At 43.7% G+C, this 22087-nt stretch overlaps 1 protein-coding gene across 2 annotated transcripts in view; it reads left to right on the top strand.

The window, feature by feature from the left end:
- The window catches only part of RILPL1 (Rab interacting lysosomal protein like 1), a 98069-nt gene that overhangs the window by 45343 nt on the left and 30639 nt on the right, over positions 1-22087 (top strand). For both annotated transcript variants that reach the window (XM_078667610.1, XM_078667609.1), the window contains exons 3-5: positions 7427-7545; positions 8010-8231; positions 18044-18213. In XM_078667610.1, the coding sequence (XP_078523736.1) occupies positions 7427-7545; positions 8010-8231; positions 18044-18213 (511 nt within the window). The remainder of the gene's footprint in view (positions 1-7426; positions 7546-8009; positions 8232-18043; positions 18214-22087) is intronic.

Here is a 22087-nt window from a genome sequence, read left to right as displayed (position 1 = left end):
GTACCACTTGCCGACATCTTCATGGCTGCAACCTGGGCATCTCCACACACCTTCACGAAACATTACTGTGTGGACCACATTCAAACAAAGAAGCACAGATGGAACAAAAAGTCGTACGTCATCTGTTTGCCATTTCAACTCATCCTTCCCAAGGAACCAAACCCCCTACGTAATCAGATGCACAGCATGTGAATTCAGAAAAGGATTCAAGCTCCAAAACGAAATGGTTACTTACCAATAGGAGTTGTTTTGCAGCCGAAGAGTTTTCTGGATTCACATGCGACCCTCCCGCCTCCCCAGAAATGACAGAAAAGCAAGGCGAAGAGAGCAGAGATTCAAGACAAGTGTAAGTTTGTAAAACAGCATACTAGAAAAAAAATTGAAAGAGAGAAAAAAGAATCTAAAGTATATCCATTGTGTGGCATCACACAATGGATATACTCATCATAAAATGGTGGCCGACGATGAAAAAAAATTAGGAGAAAACACGATTCCGAATTCTATCACTAGATGTGGGATAGATGCAAAGCATGCGATTTTAGTGAACTCATCAGGCTGCATACCTATTCCAATCGCCTATCATTTTTGGCTAATGCAGGCAGTGGTGAGAAAAAATTAGCAACCTCTCCTATTTGTAACATTTATTTCCATATGGCATAACGATGCCCAAGTAGAAGCTAATGACACAGGCTTGCAAAAAAATAATTATTATTCAGTGACATCCGCATTGAAGGAATACGATTCATCCATACCCCTGTGTGGGACAAACTCAAGAATTGGGAGGAAAGCCAACAAATCAACAATAGGAGTCTGAAATTGACAAGAGCACTCCAGTATTGAGCATGTGGCATACCCAAAGCCTACTGTAAGCATGTTAAATCATTGGAAACTACAGGTCTGAAACCAACAGCTAAAATTCTCTGAAGCCAGACCTAAACAAAAGCAAAGGCCGACAATGAGTTAGTCTCAATGGTGTGTAGGCCAGACTGCATCATCCAGAGATACTAACTTAGTAAAATAATGGGCAACCGAACCTAATAATATAAGTGGCAGTTTACATGTGAGATAGTTGTGGTGAATGTATGTACAGGGTATTTAAACCATGGAGATTGTAGTTTAGAGAATATGGGTTCTCTGTAGGTAGTAGCTCTGTGGAGCTTGTAAGAAGGCCTTACACATGCAGTAATATGACCTTCATTGGACAAAAACTACTTTGCATAGTAATGATCTATGAAAGTTTAGACTTTTCAAAAGAGCAGTTGGTGTTCAACTATTGTAGTTTGTGGCGGAAATTAAAGTACTAAATGATTTTCAGCTGGAATTTCGCCCAAACCACGAAATGGAGTCATTGACTGCTACAGATGCCAAAGACCAGTCTAGGCAGATACATCCGGTTTATTGGTGCTGTTTGACTTATCACATAGCAGACCATCTTTATCCCCGATGACATACAACTGCATATTAGCTTCAGCGATGAATGGATTTGTGTTCTGGTTGTGATCATGAAGGGATCGGAGGGTGTCTTGCCTTACCAGCTCAAGTCCAAAGTTTGGAAATCTGTCTCAGTTCTGAGTTTCCTTGATTTGTTATTATCTCTGAAATGTGTGTCCAGAGATACACAGCACTGGCTGCACCAACAATGGTGAACACTAAAGTCTTTAAACTAAAGTGAGTTTTCATGCACTGGCTTTAGCACAGTATATCCGGGAGAATTGTGTGTTGGTATGCCAGGCAGTGTGGTCCCTCACTCCTTTTGGATTGCTGTGAATACATGGGTTTGCTGTTGTAGGCATGATAATTTTGAGATAATGGAGTTTACGGATTTAAATTCTTTTGTTGATGAAATGGTTGAGCTTGTGATTCTTCTGGCAACAACAACGGAAAGTAATTCTTCTGGTTGAAACTTCTTCAATTGAATTATAGCATTTTCAAAACTTTAGATTTCTTTTTGAAGTAGAATGCCAGTGTAAGTAGCAGATAACATAGTGATGTAGTCTGGTCAGTCCAGTAATTTAAGCAGTTTTTTTTAGTTTAGTGGTGGGAAAGTTAGATCCAGTATATTCCCTTTTTGTGAGTTGGAAGACTGCTTAATGGACAATGGGTAACTCAGTAATAGTAAACATTTTTAGGTCTCACCTGTCGATGCGCATGCGCATCGAGCTTGCGAGACTATGGGGGCTTAAACAGTCTTCAACCAACTTGCAAGGAATCGTGGCGATTCCTTGCAGTGCCCGTGAAATTCAAGCTCAATGCGCATGCGCATTGAGCTTAAAAGCGCGTGCACATGCCCCCAGCCGCCTGCCTTGCATGTATTTTCCCTCAGGCGCACTCCTCCCACACCCCCGCTCCGCCCCCTCCCCTGCCTGCCGTGTCGCATTTCTTCAGTTCCCTCAGCCGCACTCCAGGCCCCTGCTGCTTTCACACCCTCTCCCCGCTCCGCCCCCTCCCCTGCCCGCCGTGTCGCATTTCTCCTCCCCCCCTCCCCTTCTCTGCCTTCCCTCCGTCTTGTCTCTTTTGGTCTTATTCTTGTTTTAACTTTTTTTTCATCTTGGTTTGCCTTTCTTCACTTTCTACTGCAGTAACACACTCAGTTTGTCCCTTCACGCGACAGCATCTCTCAAATTGCAGTAAGTCTACAGCGGGTTCTTTTTGATGCTCTACTTCGTTGCAGTTTGTATTTTAAATTTGCACACTTGATGCGGCCGCTGCTTTCACTTTCGCGTGCACAGGGACGAGTCCTCTTCACATCCACCCCCTACAAGTGGTGCCTCCCGCTCACGTGCTGCTGGGTGGCTCTTGTTTACCTCACACTACCCAACCCCCCATCTTCGGGCCACTGCACTGTCTCGCCCGCCAGATTTGCATTTTGCCTATCACCCGCGCCTTCAGTTCTCGTTGACAGTAAATAATAAAGCGTTTCCGCTATGCCGGCTCTGCAGTGCAGGGCCATGAACCATGTATGATAACATCACCCAAAGTCGCCATTCACATACCGTCTATACTACCGACTTTCAAAGGCCCTCATGCTTGTCTGGCTCCTCCCTAAGTAAAGCAATCCAGAAGTACAACTCTGAATCAAAGACTCTCTGCCTCATCACCATTTGCCAGCATGCGGAGACTTCAAAGACTTCAAGCTGTGGCCATAATCAGGCCCCCTGCTTGCCATAACCCCTCCCTTTTCCCCCTCCCTCCTGGACAGCCTCGCTCTCCCAAGCACCTCGCTTAGGCACATACATACACCACTCACGTGCTCCCCACCCCCCTCCTCCCCCGATCACTTTCACGTCCGTCCGTCTCCCTAGATATAACACAATTACACGCAAAACTGAAAATGTACAGCTCAGCTGTTGATCTCCCAACTCAATGCCGTATGTGCGACATCAAAGAGTTTAAATACCTATATTCAAAGTGCTACTGTTAATGCAGGTTAAGTGAAACTACTAGTTGTTTTGAAACTGGCATAATAAAATCATGTTTTAAAAATATTATTTTAATCTGTGCCAATTGATTGTAGTTTGCACTCGCCACAGGCAGCACAGTCACACACCCAATGCCACTCACACACGCAACGCCACTCACACACGCAACGCCACTCACACACACAACTCATCCACGCAACCCCACTCATCCACGCAACGCCACTCATCCACGCAACGCCACTCATCCACGCAACGCCACTCATCCACGCAACGCCACTCATCCACGCAACGCCACTCATCCACGCAACGCCACTCACACACGCAACGCCACTCACACACGCAACGCCACTCACACACGCAACGCCACTCACACACGCAACGCCACTCACACACGCAACGCCACTCACACACGCAACGCCACTCACACACGCAACGCCACTCACACGCAACGCCACTCACACACGCAACGCCACTCACACACGCAACGCCACTCACACACGCAACGCCACTCACACACGCAACGCCACTCACACACGCAACGCCACTCACACACGCAACGCCACTCACACACGCAACGCCACTCACACACGCAACGCCACTCACACACGCAACGCCACTCACTCACACACGCAACGCCACTCACTCACACACGCAACGCCACTCACTCACACACGCAACGCCACTCACTCACACACACAACGCCACTCACTCACACACGCAATGCCACTCACTCACACACGCAACGCCACTCACTCACACACGCAACGCCACTCACTCACACACGCAACGCCACTCACTCACACACGCAACGCCACTCACTCACACACGCAACGCCACTCACTCACACACGCAACGCCACTCACTCACACACGCAACGCCACTCACTCACACACGCAACGCCACTCACTCACACACGCAACGCCACTCACTCACACACGCAACGCCACTCACACACGCAACGCCACTCACCCACGCAACGCCACTCATCCACGCAACGCCACTCATCCATTTGCAAAACCAAAAGGTCAAACTCTTCTATTGCGAGACCTATTGCATTTTCAATGCTTGTTTATTTAAGATGATAGTCTATTAAACAAGAACATAAAGTACATATGTAATACATATTGATGAAATTAATATAAACGTTTCAAATTCTTTACAGTCCTTTAAACTCTACCCCTGAACATATAACATCTAGAAAGTGCATAGCAAATAAAAATGGTATTTTATGCATGCAAGTCATTGTCCTATATTTTGAAGAACTAGTTTTAAAAGCACAGCTGTACAATTGCAGGACTTTGGGGTGACATTGCTGTCAGTCCCACGTACTGCCATGCAATGCATTGGCCGCTTGCATGCACAAACCAGCCTCAACTTCATCGCAGTACTTTAATAATGAACCTATTGTGCACCACCAACAACTAAGTTTCCAAAACCTTTTTGCTCATTGTCTCAACAAGCTCAGCAGGTGAGTTTGACAAGTCTTATTCTAATTAAATCCTTGCTGTGCCATACTAATCATTCCATATCTGACCTTATTTTTCAGCATTAGCCTCCATAATAACTGATTCTAGGATGTTTGCTAAAACAGATGCTACATATATTGGTCGGTATTGACCTGATGGCGATTTTGCCCACATTTCCAACATCAATACCATGTAGGCCACATGTTGAGTTTATTCCAAAACAGCACTTAGCCCCTTATGCCACTCCTTGGTGTACTTCATCCATAATAGACATAGCTCAATGTCACCATGAGTAGCATTTACTGTCTCATTTCCCATTTAGGTTTGGATTGACAGCACAGCTGTCTGCATGACATATTGTTACTAGTCATTTAAAATATACACTGAGGGGGCTAAGCTCTACCCAGAGTAGTATTAATCTATCCTCCCATTCTACTGGTTCTTTGGCGTATCATTCCCCCTTCCAATGAAGTGCTTCCATTGGAATACGAGGGACTATTTTACATTTGAAATGTATGTTTATTCACGCTGTTTTATTTCATTCAATTCTTTGTCTTATCTATGTGTTTTCTTTACAGAAAGCAAACCTTTTTTGCTACCTTTTTTCTGGCATTGACAAAGCAAATAGGGCAGGCTTTAAAGTGATAAAAAGCATTTGTGCATGCAGTGTATGCAAAGCGCTTATGTAGGATGCCTATATTTACTTGTGTTGACCCTTTAAAGGCAGACATACTGGTGTTGCCAATTCTGGTTTCTTACAGGGAGAATTTGTTTCAATGTACGTGAACCAAGAATTCGGCTCCCAGAGTGCATTTGGCTTAAAATAAAAATCCAGGGCTTGAAAAATGGAAAACTCAAAATAACATTGAACTGTCTTTATTATTTATAACTTTATATATTTACTCTTCATTAAGCAAAGTCTAACTTGGAATTACTTTTAATGCCACCTTGGCAAATGCTCCTTCTGTGATGTATATATCACTAGGCATTTATGTGGATTCTCATACAACATATTTCCTTTTCCTAGTCCCCCCGTCAAAGTTAATTTTGCTACTATTCATTCTTAAATATTTAGCATGTGTCTTTGATGTTTGTGTTTTTCTGTACTTGAACCTCCACTGGGAATTAATTTTACACTCTGTTTTTTTTGTTACTTAGGACCTGCTTATGATGGCGGTGGGACCCATAGCCACCCAGCGCATTGGATCCGACCGCCGCATTAGTATGCAGGCGGTTGGATCATGGCTGGCGGAGGGAAAGAACGCCACGTGCGACAGGATCAAGGATCCCGTTAGTGCGATGGTCAGACTCCTATTCCCTACAATGGGGCGGTGCCTGCTTAGGCACCGCTGGATGGATTAGGATGTTCCTTTCCATCAGCCCTTTCATGGCGGTTAACCCACCATGAAAAGGCAGACGGACAGTGACTTTCGGGGCCCCTAGCTGGGCCACCTTCCCCGCTAGCACTCCGCTATGGGCCACCTACAGTGCCCCGCTAAACATCCATGCACCATATGGCAGGCACCGCATGGTGCCTGATGTATAGTGCAGGAATGCTTAAAATGTGTATATTTTGTGCTGCGGCGTGTGCTGCAGCCTGCAGCACACACCGCAATGCCAAGTATACACATTGTGACTGCCGTGAAGGCGGTCGCATCATAATTCGGGCACCGGGACTGAGACTTCTCGTAGGGCAGTCCTGCTTCCGCCATGGTGCCAGTCGGACAAAAGTCTGACCGGCATTGTAATCAGGCCCTTCGTTTTTATTACTTGGCTTATAGTGTCTGACATTCATGGTTTTCCACCAACTCTTTCTTTCCAGTTTATGCAATTGTATTGCCCTTTTGTTAGAATTGTTGCAGTAAGAAAGTCAGTAGCAGTGCAAAAAATTCAGCAATCATAGTTTAACTTTTTTTTCTAAAAAAATTATTGTTTCACATTTTCTTTGTGCTAATGAATTAATTGTTTCTTTTCAAATTGCAATATTGTAGTTCTAGAATACTCCATTTTAGCCTAAATCTTTATTCCAAGCGATGGAATTGTTATGGTTCGGATTCACTGATGGGTGAATGCCCTCTGTCAACGATTTCTTCATTAGTATTCTTTAGCAGGTGTGAAATTGATCCCTGTCTAAGTACATCATTTTTGTAGTGGACCATATGGTTTTGGATGACATTCACAAATCGCGTCCCCTTCAGAATTCCAAACTTTACTCTTTTTCACAATTTTTTTCAGTACTTCAGTTCACTCATTCTAAATGTATGTGCCTATTGCATCCTTTCTAATTGATCTTGAAAAGTTAGTTAATTCTACACAATAGCAATTAGAGGTCTCTAAACTCCCAAAAATTAAAAGGGTTCAATACAGACAGACTCGATAAGGTAGACTGGTGGATCATTATCTCCATGTGGTTTTCAGTCGCGATCTGTGGCCTCCTTTGTGTTGCAGAGTCTTGACACTTTTCTGGATCCGTCACCAAGAGGACTGGTACAGCGCTGCAACATGAATAAGGACATAATGAAGCATTTCCTTTTTTGCTAGGGATGTCGGAGCGTGAACGGCAAGTGATGAAGAAATTGAAGGAAGTGGTGGATAAACAAAGGGACGAAATCAGAGCAAAGGATCGGGAGCTTGGCTTAAAAAATGAGGACATTGAGGCAGTAAGTATTTTTTTGTCATCTCGCTTTATGCTATTGTGAGTAAATATTGCTGTTCAAGCAAAACATTTATCACCATTAACACTCCCAAAGGGAAAGGTTTAGGGTGAAAATTTACTTTGTGCCACTTCTTTGTGCAAATCAGAACTTGCTGCACACTAGTGATGAGCCTTAAATATTAACTTGCATCTTCTAACTTTGTTTTTAATCTAATGTCACCTTTCATGCTGCCTTTCCCCCATTTCCATATTGATGTAGAGATTGTTCAATGCTAATAGATGTTATTTACTGCATGTTAGTCATCCTAAAATTCAAGCACTTGCAAAATTGTCAAAGAAAGATAAGTTTAAAATTCAACCCGAACTTCAAAGCCATTACATGGCGTACACTTTCAACTACCTAGTTTTGTCAAACTTTCCCAACAATGAACAGCAAACGACAAAACATATTTTATTGTTTTGTGGCAGTTGCAACAACAGCAAAACAGATTAATGAAGATAAACCATGACCTTCGACATAGAATCAATGTAGTGGAGGCTCAGGGGAAATCCCTGATTGAGCAGAAAGTGGAATTGGAAGCAGATCTGCAAACTAAGGAACACGAATCGGGAAAAATGAGGATGGAAATTGGAAAATTAAGAGAGAAACTACAAGGGCAGCAGAACAACCAAAATGGGGAGGTGGTGAAGGTAAGAATTTAGTACATTTGAAAAATATTTTTTTTACTTGCTTTCGCTTATATTTTGGTTTATTTATTTCATATATTTGTATTGCATATGATCACCTAAGAGGTAAATGCGCTTTACATGGTACCGATAAATGCTTGTCAAGGTCTTACATAAAATGACTTTGTGAACAAGGAAGGACTAAGAGGAGGGGTGAAGCGATGTGTTCTAATTATGTTAGTGGACAAGGAGGTATAACTGGGAAAGAGGGATGATGGAAGAAATACAAAGATTTGTAATGGGGAGAGGAAGGTTATGGGAAGGAAGGGTGGAGAGGAAGGTGCAATTGAGCTGGGGGAATAAAGCAGGGGTGGGCGAAATTTGCGTAATTGCGTTACGCAAATCTCCACGAAACGGTAAAAAATCTCTGCGAACACGCGGAATTGCTTGTTCGCGATGCTTTTTTCCTGTACGCAATCGCTGTTTTCGTGCTTGGGGGGGAAATATCTCACGAACACGCATTTTGAGAACGCGAAAGAGCAAATAATTTCGCAAAGGCGTGGAATGCAGAATTTTGGCCAATTTCGCATTCTCCGCGGAACGCGAAATTACCCAAATTCGGCAAGCGGAACGGAATTTGCCGCCCAGGCCTAGAATAGAGAAGAATAAGAGCGGAAAAGTCATGGTAAAAGTAAAGAGAGGGGGTTAGAGATGGGAGGAAGAAAGGAAGATGAGTGAATATTGCATGTCATATAGATCAGCACCAACAATGAAAATAGGAACAAGACTGCAATCCTGAAAGTATGTTTGTCCTTTTAAACCGTAAAGAAGTCTTCCGCTACCTTTCTGGCATCATCCATTGCTTTTAATATGCTAAGCCGCAGAATCATCTTCAACATCCGAGAATCTTAATTTCACAATTTCTTTCAGTACTGTGTGCCATAGTTGGGGAGTCTTTTGACGTTTCTTTTAATAATTCTTTTTTGTTCTTGTGTGATGTCTATATTTTGTAGGCCTGCCTTTTCCTGGTCTCTGTAATGATGCATTAATTGCCAGAGCCTCTGTATTTGATAACACATTTTGGCAGGAAATGTGTACACTGTATGTGTACACATTTATATCATGCCCTAGGATAGAAAAATGTTTCTTATAAAGCATTCTTATGGGCTTGTTTTCAAACTTAAATGTGTGTTCTTATTTGTGTGTTTTTCATGTATCTCAGATCATTCTTTAATTTCATCATGCATTCATAGATGCTAATGCAGAGTAACCATCTACAAAGCACCTTGGATGCTAGTCCTTTCAAAGCAGTCAATTATGTGAGCTTCACTAGAGAGGGGTTTTGGGTCTCCACACATGTTGGGAGCCAGGAGTACATGTTTTGATAAACAGATTTTATTAAGCTCCGACAAAAGGTAATGCAGAGTACATGTTTTGATGGGGCAGACGTGTGCTTCCACAAAAAAGTGCTTGCACTCCACACAACTTTGATTTTATTTATCCAGCTGCCTAAGCTTGAACATTCAAGGCCATACACATGACATTGGAATGATATTAAAGTGTCCTAGATGCTTAGATAATTTATGTTGTTTTTCTCTGGAAGCAGGACAGATAGGAGGGCAGTCATTAACCTACATTAATAGTTAAGTCTGGTTTGACAGTGCAACGGTCACCTGACCTTTTAACCTACAACAATATTACACTACAGTTCTTTGCTTCCACACAAATGCATATCTAGTCCCATGATATTTACTAGTAATGCATCACAGTACCCTATAGCATTCTTTTAAAGCCAGACCTATTGCATTGCCAATCCTTGTTTCCTACATTTTAAACCTCGTCCATGATTGCTCTCACCCCCCTAATTCCCTGAGTTGGAAAGCATAGCACACACATTTCAAAGCTTGCGTGATGAATATTTATGGCACAAGCTATATACATTGGTGGTTCAGCTGTGGTATGAGAGTTCCACACCAATTCTTAATTTTTTACGTTTGCAGTGTTGGTTGTAGATCAAGTGTGCTGTCTACCTCGGGTGGAAATAACCAGTGGAATGTAAGACTCCCAGGGAGTCCATGTCGATCGATATTTGCACTTCAGCTATTAAAATGGACTTCTGAATCATAAAGTCACATCAACTGGCTCTCTTGTGTAACCTGTTGTCCTTCTTTATCGTGCCACTCCCATCAGAGCCGTGCTACCAGACCCGAAACCCAGATCAGCAGAAGTCATTAAACCCATGTGTGCTCTCTTTAGTAGGCAGATTAACAAATAAAGATAATTGGCAAATGAGGAGCATATTTCCCACCCTATGTCCGTGCCCCTGCTTAGCCCTGATACCGAGTGCCTGGCACTCTAACTCTCAGGCTTTCAAGTACTGGCTAGGCCTTTTGCCAACATTTTGGTTTCAATAAGTGTAAATAACCTATCACATGGTCCTGACAGAGTTAGATATGTTGTTACTAGTGTATGCATCAGTTAAAGATGCAAACTCTTCTTACTGTACCCACCCATCTAAAAGGTATCTACCCTCTTCAACCTCTGGTCTTGAATATAGATAATACCACTGAGTGACTAGTCATGGCGTGCATCCTCTGTCCTTGATACTTCCCTGTTGTGTTGGTATTACTATCGGCCAATCATAGGCACTTCCTCGATGTAGACATTCTTGAGTCCTTCTCCCTGTTTATTTGTGCCCCTGTGGTGTTATCTTCATACCTCAAGAAATAATCCTAGTTAATTTGCATAATAATATGCACTCAAGTGTGGTTTCTGAACAGCTTACCTTCGCAAGTCAAACATTGGGTATTGCTAAAATGAGATGGATGAAGAACGAATGGGTGAAATAGATGAAGAACGAATGGGTGAAATACATTGTGAGATTGGCTCTTCTGTAAAGGTGTAGGATGAGTACGTTTTAAATTTTTTATGCAGTTATGTTAAGGTTTTACACAAGTGTACAAAAAATAGTGAGCACACTTAAAAACATAGTTGGCTGGTGTTGAAGGTGAGGGGAAAAGCACAAGTAGACTTTACTCGGTGTCTGCTGAAGTTTCAAAGGCTTAACAGTCCAAGACGAACCCACACTCACTGGCAGTAACAAAGAGTTTGGGGAGTCGCAGATTGTTTCTTCTAGTACTTTTAAAGCCCATGGTGAACAAAAGGACAGGTCTGCTAGCTCGGTTGCAACAATCTGTAGCATCTATTTTTTCCAGGATTATCTTCTCATCCAGATGAACTTTCGACTAATGGGAGCCTTCGTTTTGCAGGCACAAGTTAATTGCATTGGCAGAAGATCATTTGGGTAGACATTCAACTGACCCATTTCAGTTCTCTTAAGGTTCCACCTATGTTCCTTTCCCCCACTTTGAAGTATTATTATCAAGCGTTCTACTGGCTGGAGTGTTGCGCGATTCAGGTAGCTAGCTGACCTCTTTTTATTGGAACCATCCAGCCTCCTTATTGAATATCTATCAGTCAAGTTTCCAACTTATGAATAAACTGTTTCCTTTATTGGCTGAAATCTATGGGAAATAGCTAATTGGATTTATTTGAAAGTAATTTCCTGTCTGTGACCACATTTAAGTTATTTTTCAGAGTGGGAAGTCCACTGAAAAATTATCACGAAAGTGTCCGTCACAAGGTATAATCCCCACCCAACACTTTTTTCATTATGTAGCTTGGCCCTTTCTGCATCCCGTGTACTTTTTAGGTCGAGCCTAGCGCAGCGTGCATGCGCTGCTCAAGGAGATGACCTCTTTGAATCACTCTGGACTCCCGGCAAGCTTGTGCGTGTTGTAGTGACATTTCATTGGCCTTTGAATATGGCTTTCAAAAATTAAAGCACGCAATTGGTCAAAGGCGGCTTTTGTCCCACCGTTCCTTAAAATGTTGACGCTTACGACATCCACCTTGCGGTTACGAGCAGTGGCGCGCTGTGTGTCATCTGTTGAGTGTTCTATTTCAAAGGTTGTTTTTGGTCTGCTTGGCGCGGCCGCGCTTGCAAAAGCCTTCTCCCCTACCCCTTCCTTCCCTCCCCCGGCTCCTTTGTGCCTCTTCCAGGAGCCGGCTGAGACGGGAGGAGATGCGCTTGTTTTTTTGTTGCATGCTCTCCACACTTTCAATCGCTCTCCCTGCGCGAGTTTGATGCAGGTTACGGCTATTGTGAGATGTTTTGTTTTAAAACCTTAGAAACCATTCAGAAAGGACAAATTTCTGCAAGTGTGTTACTCCTTTCTAACAAACATCATGATATTGTGCAAACTGCTTCTCCCTGTTACATCTTCCCTTTCAATGCCTTTTCCTCTCTGAGCCCGCTCCTTCTCTTGACCCCATGCCCTCTTCACACTCTGTCTTCCCATCTCTTCCTTTCTTTCAGTCTATGCTGCCTCTTACTGACCCGTTCTCGCCTTTCCAAGCCGCTTTCCCCTTTAATTTTGACCATCGCCCCCAGTGTGGATGATGTTGAAGGAAGAAACACTGCGCACCAAAAATAAACACATTGTGTAAAACGGTACAATTTAAAGGTCTGCTAAAAATGTAGCAAACAAAAGGCTTGTGATAGCAAAAAACATTGTGGCAAAGCTGAATGTCATACACGTACGTACTTAGAAACCATTCAGAATGGACACATTTCTGCAAGTGTGTTACTCCTTTCTAACAAACATTGTGATATTGTGCAAACTGCTTTTCCCTGTTGCATCTTCCCTTCCAACGCTTTCTCCTCTCGGTGCCCGCTCCTCCTCTCGGCCCCATGCCCCATGCACACTCTGTCCTCCCATGTCTCCCTTTCTTTCAGCCTACGCTGCCTCTTACTGCCCTCTTCTCAACTTTCTGACCCGCTTTCTCCTTTAATTTTGACCAACGCCCCCAGGGTGGATGATGTTGAAGGAAGGAACACTGCGCACCAAAAATAAACACATTCTGTAAAATGGTACCATTGAATGGTCTGCTAAAAATGTAGCAAACAAAAGGCATGTGATAGCAAAAACATTGTGGCAAAGCTGAAAGTCATACACGTACGCACTTAGAAACCATTTAGAATGGACACATTTCTGCATGTGTGTTACTACTTTATACACCCATGGTCGCGCCACGGTACACTTTCCTGGCCGGCATACACTTAACTTTCACCAGCTTAACACAGGGGCGTAATGTAGGCCCCTGCAGTGGGCTTAATTTAAGCCGGTATCTGCGTACCGCACATGGGCACATGTTTTTTATAAACCTGATACTTTGTGGAAAATATATAAAAGTGCATTCTTATAAAAACACTGAACATCCTGCTGTTATTTCTAACAAGGCACAACTTTAAGAAGGATGTTATCACCTCCTCGGGCGCTTCCTCGCGCATAAATTAAAATGTTGGTGTGACTAGTACTCTTAACAGGAAGCAGACCATCGCCGCCACAGTAACAGCAGTCAGACACAGCACTCCTCCCCCACTCCCAAATCACATCTCTGCAGTAACCGTTATCTCCCTTCATTTTCTCCTCACCTACTTCCTTTTAATGTTCCCCTATCTCCCTCCCACTCACTCCTCTACAAAATATATGGTACAAAAAGCGTAAATGTTTTGAGTTTGTTAATGTGCACTAACGTTCATATCCTTAAAAGGCCCATGCCAAAACTATTCAACTATTAGGTGACTACTATCAAAGGACACGAAGCATTAAAAGATGTCTTTTTTTTTAATTGACCAATTTATTTATTTATTTATTTAATTTTGAAAGTTTTATATAGCGCGAACAAGATCTTTGCAGATATCAGAGCGCTTTACAAAGCCGTGAATACCAACAGGAGAGTGAAATTAAACATAATAAGTGGGAAGGGTAGGTACGTGAGGGAGCAAATTAATACAGGTACATCAATAATATACATATTACAGATAAATGTGTGCATAGATAGTCAGTAACGTCAATAATACAGGTGGAATACATAGTCATAGAGTTCGAGCAGAATAAAACAGATCGGTGTAGAGTCTTTACAGATCCACGCTAATAGGTCAAGTGTATTTGGCCATAAAGATAGCTTTTACTTTTTTCTTAAAAAGTGTGGTGGAGGAGATGAGCCTGGTTTCAGGAGGGAGTGAGTTCCAAATCCTGGGTGCCATTCCTGAAAAAGAGCGTTTATAGGTTTTTTGCCAAAAGCTCTTCCCAACTGCACTATCCAAACACACGGGACAGTCCAGAAAGCAAGCAAAATGTACACTACAGGAGGTCTACAAATGAGCCACTGTTTACCAGGCGATTCTACAACAGAGCCTAAACACATTGGCAAAGCCAATAGGTCTAGAAAAACATTTATAAGGTCCCAAAGGCGAAACCTATTGGCTATGCCAATGCTTGTTGGGTCTGGCATCAGCGAAAACCTTTTGATTTTGTTAAAATTATACATGTAAAAAATATACTCCTAGTGGTTTTCATCCAGACTTCTTCATCCACTCGTCTTTATGTCAGTCACTTTTTTCTTTTACGATTAACCCATCGGCTAACTACAGTGTAAGTGAATATATTTTACCCTTTCACCAGGATTACATACACACACAAAGTAGTTCCCTTCAGTACCAGGGACTACTACTGTAGTGTATGCCTTTTGACATAAAATTTTTTTTTGCTTTTGGCCAGTGTTTTTTTTTTTTCCTTTGTATTTGTTTAAACGATTGACAAGAGCCCAGACGCTGCTCCAGCAATAATGTTTTTTTTAAATTCCAAAAAGACAAAACCAGCATAGACAAAACCAAAAGGCTGACGTCCAATAACACACATTTATTGAATATGCCAATGCTTGTTAGATAAGTCATGATGAGAAAATGGAAGGGGCAGACGTTGGGACATTTGTGCACAGTGAAGTGAGCCAAGAGCTGAAGTGGACTGCTCCATTTCTCCTTGCTGTACGTAGGCTGTGGTAAATGTAGGCAAAGTGTCATGTTACTGGAACATTCCACAACTTTATTGTAAATGTAGTCTCAATCTAGATGTATCGTGTATCACTGGCAGCTTGTGTATTAGGGGTGAATGGTCTCTGCCTCCCTTATTATAAATTTAGCAAGTGCCAGTGGTTAGCCAGTCATCCTATTACTAATTTGGGCATTCTTGTAGGAGGACGTTTGGGCCGCCAAAATGGCCTTCAAGGTAATGTACAAGTGTACTCTCTGTCAATGAAGATGCACAAGGCTGAAGTTGTATATCCTCCTCAGAGCACTAGCGAGATTTTCATCTGCAAGCAGTGTAGAAACAACTGTATGATGCTGGTATCTATAAAACATTGCACTAGTGGAACTTGGCTTTCAATATGGTGCAAGTAATGGTAGCCAGCCAGGCAGTACTACTGAAACATGAGATAGCAGATTGAAAAGCTAACTGCAACTTTTACAAGGAAGGACATGTCCAACTTTAAGACACAGTGAGTGTATGTAAGAGATTTAGAACGTAAGACATCTGTGCCGTAATTATGAGTGGCCTGGTAAAGTGGAGTAGTGTGGCTCACTGGTTAGAGGCGGCAGGCCAGAGAGCAGAAGTCGGCCCGGGACCAGGGTTCAATTCCCGACGCGGCAGGGTCGTGGACCTTGGTCAGCAGAATCGATAATTCTCGCTTCGGTGCTTACTCTAATCAGGGGTTCCACTCGGCAACTCTGGGCATTAGCTTGCCTAATCTCCACAACGGCCCCACCAATTCCGGGGATGCCTGGCTCCACCTTGGGGACTCCCAGCAAGGGACCATCCCACAGGGAAAGCCAGGACGGGTTCCCCAGAGTTATACAGCGCCAGGAGACCTATGGACGGGTAGCAGTGCGCTTTACAAGCTCAAAAACATTAACAAAACATTAAAAGCGCATGGTAACAAGTATTACCAATACAAGGTCTTGGTACCACAAGGGGATCACATTTTGGTCCACTCAGCCCTTATGCAGCTGGAAATTACCTATGGCAATCTGTGCCTTTGCAATTTCTCATGTAAATTCATAATCCCATTTTATTTACTGGGGTCTGGAGGACTTTGCTTTACTCAGGCTAAACCATGTTGGGTGCATCCATGACTGGAATGGCTCCTTAGGTTATGGAAACTGGCGAAGTGAAAAGTAGTCACTGAACTGTATATTTAAACATAAAACAACAACAAATTTAAACTTCAGCACATTTTGCTTGTTCTTTGTTGTCTTCAGAATGAATGCTTTGATTTTTACTTTGTAATTAGTTTTTTTTGGGGGTTATTGAATTTGTCTTTTTGATCGTCTTTGCTTAACGTACGTTTGTGTGATCTGGATTTTCTTGATGCTTTGCACACGGGTAAATTTGTTCTCTTAGCATCCTTCCAAACTTACATAAGTGTATAGAAATGCATAACCGTGCAAGGTTGAGTGGATGTAGCCTTACGGCTAGAGTGGTCGATCTTGAAGCTGGGGAACTGGGTTAGAGTCTCGGCAGGGACTTTCAGCATCCTATGATTCTGGGCAAATCACTTAATCTCCCCTTGCCAATCAAAAATGAATGTGTCCATCTGTAATGAAACTGGTGCTCATGTAAAGCGCTCGGATGCCTGATATCCTCGGGTCGAGTTGGTGCTATATAAAACTCTTTAAAACATTTTTTTAAAATAAATTATGCTTGGATTAGTTGTACACACTCTACTTTGTTAAATGATTTTCCTACCAATTTTTAATATTTATATCCCACTATCCTGTGACAGTGTCTTTTTGAGTGAATATAAATTGAAATGTATAGGTAAGGCCTTAACAACTAAAGATTATGGTGCTCCGATTATGAGGAAAAGACGAAATGCCTAATACATTTAGTATTTTAACGAAAAATGCCCTGACATACATATGCTATATTTTCATTTTTTAATATCTACTAAGTAATAAAGGAGGATGCGCCAACATTTCATATAATGCTATTTGTAATTTAAAACCTCATTCAAAGTGACGATAAATTGTTATGTAGTTGGTATTTAAATTCCAGCCACAAAAACAGTTTTGTTATTGTTAAACTAACTCGTTTTTGCCTGCCCTAGCTGCTGTGGCCACATTTGTCTATTTTAAAGTCATATCTGCAGTGTTCAAAGGCAATCTCGAATGGCTCCACATACTCTTTCAAATTGATGGTACCAAAACCTGTGGGGAAGCTTCCCTATTATGGCAGCTAAGCGAGGGAATGAGCTTCCACTCATCCTGTATAAAGAAATCAATCTTCATTTTAGAAAACAACTGAAAACGTGGCTTTATTCAGGTTTGTTCAGTGCTTACTCATGTCTTGCATCTTCGTTCTTCGGCATCATAAAACTAGTATCCATGCCATGGATCCCCAGTGTTTGTTCTGAGGAGCTGGATCCATGCCAGATTTGTAGGATAACCACTGACTATGTAAATGGGTTTCATTTAGTTTTAGTTCACCTAAATCTATCTTGTATGGATACCCAGAAAATATGGCAAGGATCCAGCTTTCCTGGATATCCCAGGGAAAACTCTTATCTGTGGCTTTAGAAATAATCTAAATATAACTTCAAGTACTTTATAGGAGACCTGCACAGAGAAAAGTTAGATAGATAACATTTCCTTCCATCACACCATTGAAGCACCTGATCTGTTGGGAATGTATGGCTGTATGTATTGCCAGCGTGAAAAAAGTTCACATTGTGTCTAAAGCTGCCCCATGATACTGGCTTGCGGCACCCTGCAAACAACCATAAATGAATACATGAAATAAAAATGCTGAACTACAGCTGAAGGTGGGAGATGAAACATGGTTATGGCATTTTTAAATGTACCATATGTGACTGAACAGAAACGGTATGTGAATGTATAGCTATTTACTGGTGGTGTTAATTTTTTTTTACAGACGGAATCAAACAATGAGGAATATATTATTGAATCTGATATGAGTTTGGATTTGAAGGATCCCAATCGCCCAAGATTTACGTTACAAGAGCTTCGTGATGTCCTACACGAACGAAATGAACTGAAATCCAAAGTATTTTTACTACAGGAGGAAATAGCATATTATAAGAGGTACTGCATGCATGTGTAGTGTCATGTCTTTTAGGATAGTTTCATCATGTATACCCGATTTTTACATACCTTGTCCCATCCACACGACAATAACGATTATAAACAGGTGACCTTTTACCTAGTAGCTTGCTCCTGTCTCTTCGACACCAGGCTCTAAGTAGTCTATCAAAATCTCTGTACCCGACGTACATAAACATGTCCCCAGGCACGGCAGATTTATTCTGTATAAGGGTCTTCACTTTTTTTCATCCTTGGCCAACAGCCAGCTGTGAATGATCACACTTGTTTAGAAAAGCATCGGTGATTGTTTTCAAGACATTTATGATTGTTTTCAAAACATCCATGGTTGTTTTCAAAACATTGAATCTAGGAAAAACTCTGGAGTGAACACGTTAGTATAAAAGACCCTCACTCCCCAGACAAATTAGAGGAGAATTCCTTCCAAGCTGAAGACGGGGGTCCTGCATGCTAAATTCTCGACACGCAGTGGTCTGATATCCCTTGCGGGGTGTCATCCACGAGACAGAGATGGGTTCCTTCGTTCTCCGCCATCAGGTGAGGGGGCTGGTTCATCCCTGGGGATTTCTTGGCTGTAGATACCTACACATATGCACATACATGCTACCCTCCAGGTCTAGGATAAGTACATTTAGGCAAATTATTTTAGGTTGTGCATTTTAGGAATATGCAAGTGGTACAGTTTTTATCTGAGCTGCTCGTGTTCTATTTTTTAGCACTATGGTAGGAACGAATCTACTATTTACTATATGGATAGTTGCCATATCGTTTATATGCTTCTGTCTCCTGATTGTCGCAGCACATACGTTTTACACAAGATTGACGCTTGAGTAATAAAAACTTATTGAAAACTTCCTAATCATTATCTTGTGTATTTTCTGAGAACAAGAGAGCATGAGTGTCTGAGCGAAACGTACTGTACTGTTTTCCACGATCCCTGTGGAATCAGGTTAGTCCTGTTTAGTGGTTGCCAGAGACTACCTACACCACTGTAGAATACAAGGGGTGGTAGTGGCACTGCAGAGCAGCTGGTCTAACGGCTGACATAACCTGTGGGGGTGTCCAGAGTCTGTTTGGACACCAAGCCCTCAGTTTAGGTCATCCAAAACGCGCAGGTCCTGGGGGACTCCTAGGAACTACACGACAGTAGAGGGTATATGTTACGTAACTAGTGTTGTCTTTAAGGAACATTTCCACCCTAAATTGTTTTGCATTTGTTTGCACTGAATAGTGTGAACTCCCTGCATATGTACTCTCCTTCCCTTCTCACTTATTACTGATTTTTCAACCCTTTTTCATGTATGTGTAAACAGTGACTGCAGTGACAAGGGTTTCAATTTACAATTTAAGCAAGCACTGACAAAATAAAAAGGCCTCGCTTTAAAAGGAGATTTCTCAGCTATTGATGTTACCAATTCTAGTTTCCATTCCCTTTGTTTAAGAGAAAAAAGTAGAAAATGGACGCAGGTGCCATGTGATGCATTCAAACAAATGCAACACGAGGCATCAGTGGCTATCTCAGAATGATTTCTATCATGTAGAAAAATCATTTCAAGATGGCCACTGTTAAGTCGTTAGTCATGTGCACACATGGGCAGCCAAACTGGCATTCTTTTTCTTAAAGAAAAAGAATGTCAAGATTGCCTCCTGTGTGAGCATGAGTGGGTACGCATCAGCTGCCATTCTTGCAATTTCATTTATTGTTTCAAAACTGCAGACCGTCATTTTCATACTGTAAATTAAAATAAAGTGTGCACATGATTGCTAAAAAAACAAATGTGTGGGGGGCGTGGCTTGCAGCCGTGGAAGATGCCGGCTTTGTAATCGGGCTGCGCTAGCAGTTTGGGAATAAACCCCTAAATCCGACATAATCCGTGCACCGACGGTGCTACCAAGGACACTCGACGACATCGGAGTATGGAGGCGACCTGCGGCAGCGACAGGCGGCTGTGTGGAGTGGCGGGGGGCGCTGTAATGAAGTGCGGTGACCTGAGGCGAAGGCGCCTACAGGGAACCTGTGAGCAGAGATCCCCAGTCTTATCTTGATCGCCTGCAGCGCATAGCAGGGTCGGAACAGACCCTTTAGAAGCAGCTAAGTATCCCATTATTACAGTAAACATGCACCTGGGGCGCGCTAGCGAGTATGCAGCCCAGACATCGCGCGGACTTCATCGCGGCCGCCATTAGTCACTGAGGTGCGGAGGTGACTTGAGGGACCCGGAGCCTCACCAGCGTCCGGAGACAGGCACCCTGGGAGACATCGGACGCTGGCAGATCCAACCAGGGCCCCATGTCTAGTGGTGCCACAAGGGAGACCTTACTGGTGAGCGCCCCCCACCTCCCCCATCGGCCCTGCAGTGGCAGCGGTTGCTGGCGTGTGGTGCCGGATACACTGGGAGGGTGTCTGGGCCTCCCCTAATGGGCCTAAGACCCCATATATTTGAGCGAGTGCCCCACTCTGCAGGGGGTGTGAAGGACCTGGACTGCATTGCCCGGATTGTTGTACAGGCACTGGTGAGTGCTGCTGCATGCTGGGGGGCCCTCCTGGTGGAAGGTACGCGCTGCAACAAACTTTGGCTTTGGGCTGCTGCTTGTCACCTATGTCTGGGACGCAGTGGGGGTGGGCCACGGCCCACAGTGGGTGACGGGCCCATCTGGTCCTGGTGGTAACTTGGTGGTCCTGAGACAGCACCCGAGGGGGGACATCCGCCATCTTCGCAGGTTCTGACACAGCTCCTCTGAGTGCAGGTGCAGTACTGAGACATCGTCCACGATCCGCCATGGGCCGCAATAGGACATTGGGTCCTAGCCAAACCAACCAAATAGACAAATACACTGTTGCTGGGGGTCGGGAAGGCGGAGCGACGGGTGGTGCTCAGCAAGATGACCCTGATGACAGCGGCCCGGACCCTTCTCTGAAGACATCATGAGGGTCATTAGGGATTTCTGCGGTACCCTGGAGCCTATATTAGACTCCGTGACCGACGAGGTAAACCTCCTACAAGCGGACTTTAGAAAAATGGGCGAGAAGGTTTCCGCGGTGGAGACTGGGATTGAGGACCTTCAGTCGAAGACCAAGAGGCTGGAGGAACAAGTTGCCGCCCTCACCAAGAACCAAGCCGATATCTACGCTCGTCTGGAGGACCAGGAAGGTCGTGCTGGACGAAACAACATACGTATAATGGGGGTGCCAGAAGGGATGGAGGGGCCCTCAATGGACTGGTTCGTAGAGGACCTGATACTGTACCACTTGAAGCCTAAACATCATTTTTTCTCTTTTGAACGGGCGCACAGGGCCCTAGGAGGTAAGCCCAAACCTGGGGCTCCTCCCCATATGATCATCGCCCACATTCTGAATTTTAGGGACAGGGATGCCATCCTACAGGCGGCACGTACCTGTGGAGATCTTCAGCTAGAAAACGCCCCCATCCGCGTTTTCCGGATCTCACGCTTCAAGTTCAACGCCAGCGGTGCTCCTTTGATGGGGTGAAAAAGACCCTTAGGGACCAGGGTGTGAAATACATGATGCTCTTCCCGGCCAGTCTCAAAATCCTAGACGGCGAGAAAGCCTACTTCTTTGATGTGCCGGCGGAGGCCAGTGACTGACTGGAAGGTTGGCGAACAGTTGGTCGGCAGGGGAAGACAACCACGCTCGGTACCGAACCAGGGTGAGGACGCCACTGATCTTGGAGAGGGGCGAACCGCCAGTGGCAGAGAGCACCGGATGGCTGCGTGACTTTGAGACAGTTCCGACATTGTTGGGCCGGACGGTAGGCCTCGAATGAACCCTTCCTCTGGGTCCTTGTGTATGAGGTGCTGGGCAGCATGGGTTCAAGGCGGATGGGTGGCAGGAACC

The sequence above is a fragment of the Lissotriton helveticus genome, chromosome 11 (genome assembly GCF_964261635.1).
Source record: "Lissotriton helveticus chromosome 11, aLisHel1.1, whole genome shotgun sequence".
In the NCBI taxonomy this organism is placed as follows: Eukaryota; Metazoa; Chordata; class Amphibia; order Caudata; family Salamandridae; genus Lissotriton; species Lissotriton helveticus.
Note: the sequence above shows the minus strand (reverse complement) of the source record. Positions and strands in the feature narration are given on the sequence as shown.